The sequence below is a fragment of the Cryphonectria parasitica genome (genome assembly GCF_011745365.1).
Source record: "Cryphonectria parasitica EP155 unplaced genomic scaffold M406scaffold_7, whole genome shotgun sequence".
NCBI classification, from domain to species: domain Eukaryota; kingdom Fungi; phylum Ascomycota; class Sordariomycetes; order Diaporthales; family Cryphonectriaceae; genus Cryphonectria; species Cryphonectria parasitica.
In genome coordinates this window covers 3,354,500-3,364,371 of record NW_024468915.1, presented here as the reverse complement: position 1 = coordinate 3,364,371, position 9,872 = coordinate 3,354,500, and the positions used below count along the sequence as shown (strand labels likewise).

The 9,872-nt window shown below is 41.5% G+C and overlaps 2 protein-coding genes across 2 annotated transcripts; one reads left to right on the top strand and one right to left on the bottom strand.

Moving 5' to 3' along the window:
• The first annotated feature begins 5,500 nt into the window (after positions 1 to 5,500).
• M406DRAFT_323765 (uncharacterized protein) lies at positions 5,501 to 6,810 on the top strand. Its single transcript, XM_040919811.1, has one exon. The coding sequence runs from the start codon at positions 5,802 to 5,804 to the stop codon at positions 6,411 to 6,413; it is 612 nt and encodes a 203-aa protein (XP_040773942.1). The 5' UTR covers positions 5,501 to 5,801; the 3' UTR covers positions 6,414 to 6,810.
• A 793-nt stretch (positions 6,811 to 7,603) lies between these two features.
• On the bottom strand, positions 7,604 to 8,275 carry M406DRAFT_323764 (uncharacterized protein). Its single transcript, XM_040919810.1, has one exon. It carries the CDS (start codon positions 8,186 to 8,188, stop codon positions 7,955 to 7,957), a length of 234 nt encoding a protein of 77 aa, XP_040773941.1. The 5' UTR covers positions 8,189 to 8,275; the 3' UTR covers positions 7,604 to 7,954.
• Between the last annotated feature and the right edge of the window lie 1,597 nt (positions 8,276 to 9,872).

Below are 9,872 nucleotides of genomic sequence, written 5' to 3'. Positions count from 1 at the left end.
TACAATCCAACAGCTTACTACGAAGTACTGCTAGAAGCAGATGCAGAAGCTGCGGATAAAAGAATCAAGAAGATTAAGAAAGTTCAGGAGAAACTCCGATCAGAACTACAATTCGTTCAGAAATGAATAGTACAATATGCAAACTTCAAGAGGATTGAGAGACCAATCCTACAGAAGGGAGATAAGATTTACTTACTTCGGAAAAACATTAAAACAATCAGATTTAGCAACAAACTCAATTATAAAAAGTTGGAATTATTCAAAATCTTGCAACAAATCTTCTCAGTTAATTACGAATTAGCATTACTTTATGGAATAAGAATATACTCAGTTTTTCATATCTTATTGCTGGAATCAGCAGCACAGGAAATATCAACGGATAATGCAGCAGAAGTGAAGAATAATGAACTAGAATACAAGATAGAAAAGATTTTCAAGTATAGAAGCATAGATAATACAAGAGAATATCTTATCAAATAAAAAGATTACTCAGCAAGCGAAAATTCATGGGAACCACGGAAGAATATCGAAAATGCTCAAGAAAGAGTAGCTGAGTATTGGAGAAGGAAGGAAGCTAGTACTTAAGATGATTGCTCCGCCCCAGACTGAGATTCAGAGAGCTCAGAGATCTTGCTCTTCAGGAAACCTGACCAATCCACCACTGCATTCCTCACATCTACGGAATTCCAGTCAAAACCCTCAAAAGAAGAATCTCCAGCAACCACAACAGATTCCTCTGCAACCACAGAACAAACCCCAGCAGCGATGCGAGCCCGCTCCTTCTCAGCTTCCTCATATTCCAACTCCTCCACACTGGAAAAGCTTCGATGAATGGCTTTCATTATCCTCTCAAACTACAGACGCTTCTGCTTCCGCAAACGTTCTACCTCTGCAGCAGCATCGCGCAGCCGCTTCTCAGCACTCTCGAGTTGGTTCTCCAGGCATTAGTATTGAATGCTTATCCGACGAATTTCCGCTGCGCTCAACCCTTGAACGTCGCACTGAGAGCAACCCAGGCAAACACATTCAGCGCAGCAAGAGGAATCCTCGAGGAAGACTTAATAAGACTGAATATTACAACCCTTACAGAAGGAACAAGAAGATATAGTAATAGCGTTTTGAAGAATCAAGGAAAGAAGAGAATCCTTTTGTTTAGTCTTCTCAGCGCAAGAACGAGATTTGTTGATTCTGTTCAACATCTCAATCAGAAAGGCAAGATCATGTATACGAAGAACTTGCTAGAATACTTACAGAAGATCGTTGAGAATAACGATTGATAGAAGGGAGATGATGTTATAATCCATCCAACATGCAGATTACAGAATAGATCATGAGTAATAGAGACTAAGTGTTAAGAACTCAATATTCTGATAAAAGCATTGATTATATAACTCAGAGTTAGGGTTATGAGCATGATTAATCAGGAAGGATAGCTTCGGATATATGCTATTCAGAGCTAGCAGAATAACTTGAATATGTTGCTATCCAATATATTCATACTGAAGAGCTGGATATATAAGAATACGTTTATTACTATTAGATAGATTCAGTACATAGCTCTTCAGTTGTTAATCTAAGTATTCAGTCTTCTATACTGAGTAGCCCCAAAGGCAGTGAACACTTGCATCGCTTATTAGGACTTGTACGGTTCCGTATTCAAGGACTTGATACTTTGATACCGCTCTTGTTAGCATAAACCCTTCGTGTACTTAGGAATCTTCGGATTGCTGCAGTGCTCATTACAAGTTTCCTTATCAATTACTTCTTAATTGTATGCAACAAATTATCCTTCTATAGTACTGAGAATATATAAGCATTTTTTCCATCTTCATTATAGTTATATCTGATTAACAATATATAGAAATATAAAGTTTCCCTGAGCGCTACTATTTAATAGTATGCTATACTTATATCCTTGAATATATATATCGAACTTAATATAAGCATAATCTGTTCTGAAAGCTTTATATAGAAACTATTCTGATCTAATCATTTGCAATCTTTTTACAAGCAATCTTATTCTTTTGGATTTATCAAGAACTGCTTATTCTTCTAAGCTTGCTTCGCTGCTTCTTGAGCAAGCTTCTTAGCTTGCCTTTGCTTATATCATCATTATTCCTGATCTTCCTTCTATTAATGCTAGTTGCAAACTTTATCATTGATATAAATCATACAAAGTATTATCTTGCACTGCTATCACTCTATCTTTTTATCTATGCATTGCATGAAGCAATCATTCAGTAGCTCGATATATGCATTGTAGTATTGCTTGTTGAGAATCTTTCTAAAGCGGAGTTCTTATTCTTCAACAGCTTAAAGGATTTATTCTGATTCTCTGATAGAGAATCATTTATATTGTATCTTTTCTGAGAAATGCGTTCTGCAGCTATGATAGATGCAGGAGATTCATGCTAGTTCGTAGTATAAATTGTAAAATGAGCTGATTCAAGAATCTTTATTTTCTTATATCTTAACATTTTGCAAGGGAATACAGATAAAGAGCTTCTCTAGCCCTATTCTATAAACAAGATATTCAATTTATATTATTTCCTTATTCCATTCAATGCTGAAGGGAAACCTTTTTTTAGGCTTATTGAGTATATTGTTTACAAAAGACTTCGGTAGGTTGCTAAGTTGTTCGCTCTAGCTTAATCCTTCTATTGCTTGAAAAGCGTTTTCAGTATTATTTATATATTTATACTAGTAACTAAGAAAGTATTATCCCTTATTCATATCTCTAATTATAGTGCTTAGTATAAGCAATGAAGAATATTAAAGAGTATTATTGCTAAGCTCTTCTTTCAATGCTTAAATACTCTATTCTGCAATATTAGAGCAATCCAAGTTGCTACTGAACCAGAACTAGGGCGCTGTCGCCCTCGAAAGAAAAAGGGACAAACAGCTGCCGAAGCAATGAGCAAGGGCTCGTGCAACCCAAGCGTGCCTGTGCAGATGAGGACAGCAAACTAAGGCCACACGGGCACAAGAACAGGGTGAAAAACCTGTCTTAGATCTGTCCAAAGGGTTCAAAATTGAAAAGAAGAGAAAGGATGCTTCATTGTTGCTTATAGCTAAAGAATTTGAAAAGTGGGTGGTATCCTTTATATGTATGAGGACCCTTGACCCACTGTACTCCACGTCCCACGGACTACCACCCTGGCCACCACAACACTACTCATAAGAGTGCTAAGCGTATACTCTCATCCTGCTATTGCTATTTATCTGCAGCACTTAGATTTCTGAGGAAACTATTCTAAATCTTCCTTACTCAAGAGATATATTAAGCAGTTATTATTATAGCAGAATGTTCAGCTGAGACTTCTGTAATTAATAGAATTCAATACTTGCTCCGAAGAAGTATTTTTGCTTAGTTGATTGAATTTCTGTTGCTAAGCAATATTCACTTAGCATTCTTTCTGAATCAGTTGCTATTTGTTTTTCCGAAGTTAATAGCAATTGCATGCTATATATCTCTATTTATTGCAGTTGTAGCAAGTAATGCTGCTCTTCTTGCTATACTGCTTATTAGTAGTATTGAGTTTCATAGGATTAGCATGCATAGTATTATTCTAAGCTGTACTGCTATATCAACTGCTATTCTTGTTTTGAAGTTTCTTATCTGTATTAGCTGGAAATCTTCAAGTCTAGCTTTCTCTCTTCTTGAATTTCTCTATTTATCATTTATATAAATAGTTATTGATGCGAATAGCTTGATTGAAGAATATTGCAAAGTTCTCCAGCTAATTCTGCTTAAAGATTTCATTTTTAACATCATTCTTGAGTTCCTTATAATAGTACTCCATAAGATTCTTATCTTCTTACAGAAGTTGCATTGAGAATTGCTTAAATCTAACTATATAAGCAGAAGCTAATTTGGTCTGCTTGAGATTCATAAGCTGCTGAGCTGTAATACATTCTTCGTTAGAATTACCAAAGATCTCCTTAAAAGCTTTTTCGAAGCTTTCAAAGGAATCGAATATATTCTTGATATTCTGAGTATGTATATTGGAATTGTTCTGATGCTCCAAGTAGTTGTATAGAGAAGGCTTATACTAAATAAGAGCATTCTTTTCGAGATGAGTTCCTGCAAGAATAACTTTCTCAGATTCCTTGGTAAACTGAGTCTCATAATGCAGGAAATACGCTCTGCAGTGAGTAAGGAATCTATGCAGTATCTTTTGATTGCTATTATATATAGCGAGCTTGTTCATTTTGTATGCTTTTTCAGCGCTACTAGTGATTGCAGAGATAGACTGCGCCTGCTGAGCCTGTTAAGCTAGCTGAGCCTGTTGGTTAGCGATGGTAGCGCTTTAGGCTTGCTGTTATTCGTGCAGATCCTGAATACGCTGGATAAGCTGGTATACCTGATTAATCAGTTCTTTCTGAGTAGGGGTGCGTAAGAACGAAGGGATTCCTGAAGAAGCTATTGTATTCCGTATTGCTTAAGGGAATAATACTGAACTGTTCTTGAACAAGAATCATCAAAATGTAATGAGCACTGCAGCAATCCGAAGATTCCAAAGTATACAAGGGGTTTATGCTAACAAGAGCGGTATCAAGTACAAGCCTTGAATACGGAACACAACTGAGTAACTATGCAAGTATTCACTACCTTTGGAGCTATCAGAGTAAGAGAGTAATCTGATATTTAGATTAACAACTGAAAAGCTATATACAATGATCTATCTAGTTGGTAATGAACGTATTCTTATATATTCAGCTCTTCATCGTGGCTCACCTGGCTCACCGTGATCCGTGATCTGTGTCGTAGTGATCCAGTGAGCAGCTCACCTGTATTGTCGTGATCCAACCCTAACCCTTGCTTATGTAATTCCTGGTGGTTGTCCGACGTTGAGTCGTGACACCTGGTTCCTTGTTGGCGGGGCCTGTTTCGTGACCTGCATGTTGAATGAGTCATAACAATTAGAATCATTTTAATATTCCAAGTAGTTATATAGAGAAAGCTTATATTAGATAAAAGCATTCTTTTTGAAATAAGTTTCTATAAGAATAACTTTCTCAGATTCTATAGTAAACTGAATTATATAGTACAAAAAGTATGCTCTGCAGTAGATAAGAAATTCATGCAATGTTTTTTAATTGCTATTATATATAGTAAGTTTATTCATCTTATATGCTTTTTTAGCATTACTAGTAACTGTAGAGATGAATTGCATTTGCTAAGCTTATTAAGCTAACTAAGCTTGTTAGTTAGCAATAGTAGCGCTCTGAGTCTGCTATTGTTTGTACAGATTCTGAATATGCTGAATAAGCTAGTATATCTGATTAACCAGTTCCTTCTGAGTAGGGGCGCGCAAGGATGAAGAGATTTCTGAAGAAGCTATTGTATTCCGTATTGCTCAAGAGATAATACTGAACCGTTCTTGAACAAGAGTTGTCAAAATATAATAAGCACTGCAGCAATCTGAAGATTCCAAAGTATACAAAAGTGTCAGGTGGAAAGGTTGCAAAGGCAATGTGGCGAGGTCTTTCTCTCTTTCAGGGGCATACAACCAGAATAACATTGAGGCCTAAGGAGCTAAGTTCTGCTCAGCAGTGCTGACGTGGCTAGAAAGCCGCTTTATAGCCGCATATTGCTTAGTCATCCGTAATCCAGCTGGCTTAGCTGGCTCTGAGCCTTGCTGGCACAATCGGCCCTGACAGATTGTCCCCCCTTATCAGGCCTTGTCCTCAAGGCCTTTGAGGCTTCCGAGCTTTCGTTGCTTCCAGGCTTCCGTTGCTCCCAGGCTTCCGTTGCTTCCAGGCTTTCGCTGCTTCCTAGCTGCTCCTACGCCTTCTCAATGCTTCAAGCTCTTAAGATCTCTCAGTGCTTCAGGCTTCTCAAAGCTTCTCAAGATCCCTCAGTGCCTCAGATTTCTCAAAGCCTCTCAAGATCTCTCAGTGCTTCAGGCCTCTCAAGGCCTCTCAAGATCTCTCAGTGCCTCAGGTTTCTCAAAGCCTCTCAAGATCTCTCAGTGCTTCAGGCCTCTCAAGGCCTCTCAAGGTCTCTCAGTGCCTCAGGCCTCTCAAGGCCTCTCAAGGTCTCTCAGTGCCTCAGGCCTCTCAAGGCTTCTCAAGATCTCTCAGTGCCTCAGGCTTCTAGGCCACTCAAGGTCTCTCAAGATCTCTCAGTGCCTCAGGCCTCTCAAGGCCTCTCAAGGTCTCTCAGTGCCTCAGGCCTCTCAAGGCCTCTCAAGATCTCTCAGTGCCTCAGGCTTCTAGGCCACTCAAGGTCTCTCAAGATCTCTCAGTGCCTCAGGCCTCTCAAGATCTCTCAGTGCCTCAGGTTTCTCAAAGCCTCTCAAGATCTCTCAGTGCCTCAGGTTCCTCAAGGCCTCTCAAGGTCTCTCAGTGCCTCAGGCCTCTCCACCATCTCCCTCCTTCTCTTCTGGCTTCGTCCCCGAAGCCTGTGAAAAAAAAAAATCTCTTTTTAATCACATTCCAGACGTAAGTCTTCCGAGTGCAATACCCGCGCCATATACGCTGCTCAGTCGCTGCTCCCTCAGCGCTTTATCCAGGCACTCTTCAGAACTTAAAGCTGTTTGATGTAGGTTGCAAGCCTTCCACCAGGGACTTGGTTTGCAGCCAAGGAGCCCAGCATCCAGGACAGCGTCCCTGCAGCTATAACGGATAATTACAGCTTTCCGTCTTGAGAGTTGCTCTCTAGCAACTCTGAAGCCGTTGCTACGCTTCGCTCCACCGCTAGGCGCAGAAGGGTAATTGGTTCGCAACCTAATACCCAAGCAACTTCAGTTGCCAAGCGGACACTCCGCTTCAGCTCTGCGCTCTCGCTCAAATAGCGAAAAGCACACTCTCGAAAACAGAAGATACTCAGATCTACTGCTTGCTCACTCTGCTCTCTCGCTCGAATAGCGAAGAACACACTCTCGAAAACAGAAGATACTCAGATCTACTGCTTGCTCACTCTGCTCTCTCGCTCGAATAGCGAAGAACACACTCTCGAAAACAGAAGATACTCAGATCTACTGCTTACTCACTCTGCTCTCTCGCTCGAATAGCGAAGAACACACTCTCGAAAACAGAAGATACTCAGATCTACTGCTTGCTCACTCTGCTCTCTCGCTCGAATAGCGAAGAACACACTCTCGAAAACAGAAGATACTCAGATCTACTGCTTGCTCACTCTGCTCTCTCGCTCGAATAGCGAAGAACACACTTTGTTCTAGCTTAGCAACTCGAATGCTCTGAATCTCTTCTGAACGCTTCTCGCACGCTGCTTGCATACTGCTTGCTCGCTGTTTGCTCTAGCTTAGCGACTCGAATGCTCTGAATCTCTTCTGAACGCTTCTTGCACGCTGCTTGCATACTGCTTGCTTGCTATTTGCTCTAGCTTAGCGACTCGAATGCTCTGAATCTCTTCTGAACGCTTCTCGCACGCTGCTTGCATACTGCTTGCTCGACACTGCTTGCTCGCTGTATGCTCTAGCTTAGCAACTCGAATGCTCTGAATCTCTTCTGAACGCTTCTCGCACGCTGCTTGCATACTGCTTGCTCGACACTGCTTGCTCGCTATATGCTCTAGCTTAGCGACTCGAATGCTCTGAATCTCTTCTGAACGCTTCTCGCACGCTGCTTGCATACTGCTTGCTCGCTGTTTGCTCTAGCTTAGCGACTCGAATGCTCTGAATCTCTTCTGAACGCTTCTTGCACGCTGCTTGCATACTGCTTGCTTGCTGTTTGCTCTAGCTTAGCGACTCGAATGCTCTGAATCTCTTCTGAACGCTTCTCGCACGCTGCTTGCATACTGCTTGCTCGCTGTTTGCTCTAGCTTAGCAACTCGAATGCTCTGAATCTCTTCTGAACGCTTCTCGCACGCTGCTTGCATACTGCTTGCTCGCTGTTTGCTCTAGCTTAGCGACTCGAATGCTCTGAATCTCTTCTGAACGCTTCTCGCACGCTGCTTGCATACTGCTTGCTCGCTGTTTGCTCTAGCTTAGCGACTCGAATGCTCTGAATCTCTTCTGAACGCTTCTCGCACGCTGCTTGCATACTGCTTGCTCGCTGTTTGCTCTAGCTTAGCGACTCGAATGCTCTGAATCTCTTCTGAACGCTTCTCGCACGCTGCTTGCATACTGCTTGCTCGGCACTGCTTGCTCGCTGTATGCTCTAGCTTAGCGACTCGAATGCTCTGAATCTCTTCTGAACGCTTCTCGCACGCTGCTTGCATACTGCTTGCTCGCTGTTTGCTCTAGCTTAGCGACTCGAATGCTCTGAATCTCTTCTGAACGCTTCTCGCACGCTGCTTGCATACTGCTTGCTCGGCACTGCTTGCTCGCTGTATGCTCTAGCTTAGCGACTCGAATGCTCTGAATCTCTTCTGAACGCTTCTCGCACGCTGCTTGCATACTGCTTGCTCGGCACTGCTTGCTCGCTGTATTCAAGGCTCGAAAGCTCGAAAATCGAAGGCTCGAAGGTTAAAGGCTCGAAGGTCAAAGGCTCGAAGGTCAAAGGCTCGAAGGTCAAAGGCTCGAAGGTTCGAAAAGGATAGTGGTCTGATCGTTTGCTCTGCTCCTGCTCAGTGTTAGCGCTGCTCCTAGGGAAAAAAAAAAAAGATAGAAAGCCTCGCCGGATTGCCTCCTTTAAAAGGGCCAGGCCTCAAACTGTCAGGTGGAAAGGTTGCAAAGGCAATGTGGCGAGGTCTTTCTCTCTTTCAGGGGCATACAACCAGAATAACATTGAGGCCTAAGGAGCTAAGTTCTGCTCAGCAGTGCTGACGTGGCTAGAAAGCCGCTTTATAGCCGCATATTGCTTAGTCATCCGTAATCCAGCTGGCTTAGCTGGCTCTGAGCCTTGCTGGCACAATCGGCCCTGACAAAAAGGGTTTATGCTAACAAGAGCAGTATTAAAGTATCAAGTTCTTAAATACGGAATTGTACAAGTTCTGATAAGCGATGCAAGTATTTACTGCTTTTGGAGCTATCAGAGTAGAAGAGTAATCTGATACTTAGATTGATAACTGAAGAGCTATGTACTAAATCTATCTAATGGTAATGAATGTATTCTTATATATTCAGCTATTCAGTATGAATATGTTGAATAGCAACATATTTAAGTTATTCTGCTAGCTCTGAATAGCACTTATCCAAAGCTATCCTTCCTGATTAGCCGTGCTGATAACCCTAACCCTGAGTTATGTAATCAATGCTTTGTCAGAACGTTGGGTTCTTAATACCTGGTCCTTGTTACCCGTGACCTGTTTTGTGACCTGCATGTTGGATGAGTCATAACACACTGCAGCAATTCGAAGATTCCAAAGTACATAAAGGATTTATGCTAACAAGAGCGGTGCTAAGTATAAGCCTTGAATACGGAAATACAATTGAGTAATTGTACAAGTGTTTACTGCTTTTGGAGCTATCAGAGTAAGAAAGTAATCTGATACTTAGATTGATAACTGAAGAGCTATATACTGAATCTATCTAATAGTAATGAATGTGCGGTTATATATCCAGTTCTTCAGTATGAATCGCTAGCGAGTCTAGCGATTCAAGGTGTAAAGCTTGCTGGGATCGCTGGCGAGTCTAGCGATCCAAGGTATAAGGCTCGCTGGGATCGCTGGCGAGCCTAGCGATCCTCCCTCCTTTACAACCCTAACCCTGGGCTATGTAATCCTGCCTGGTGTCCGATGTTGGGTTGTGATACCTGGTTTCTTTGTTGGCGGGGCTTATTCTGTGATCTGCATGTTGGATGAGTTATAACAATACAGTTAAGCTGAAAGAATATAGTAAAGCTGGAATATTTGATAGCTATACTTATCCCTCTAAGCACTCTTAATTCAGCTAGTTTAAGAAGCATACAAGCTATTGCATATAAGTCAGCTAAGTGAATTATATGAGTTAGCTAAGTGAGTT

Coding starts and splice junctions, on each gene's coding strand:
- M406DRAFT_323765 (XM_040919811.1), top strand. CDS start 5,802: ATGCTTCAAGCTCTTAAGATCTCTCAGTGCTTCAGGCTTCTCAAAGCT.
- M406DRAFT_323764 (XM_040919810.1), bottom strand. CDS start 8,188: ATGCAAGCAGCGTGCGAGAAGCGTTCAGAAGAGATTCAGAGCATTCGA.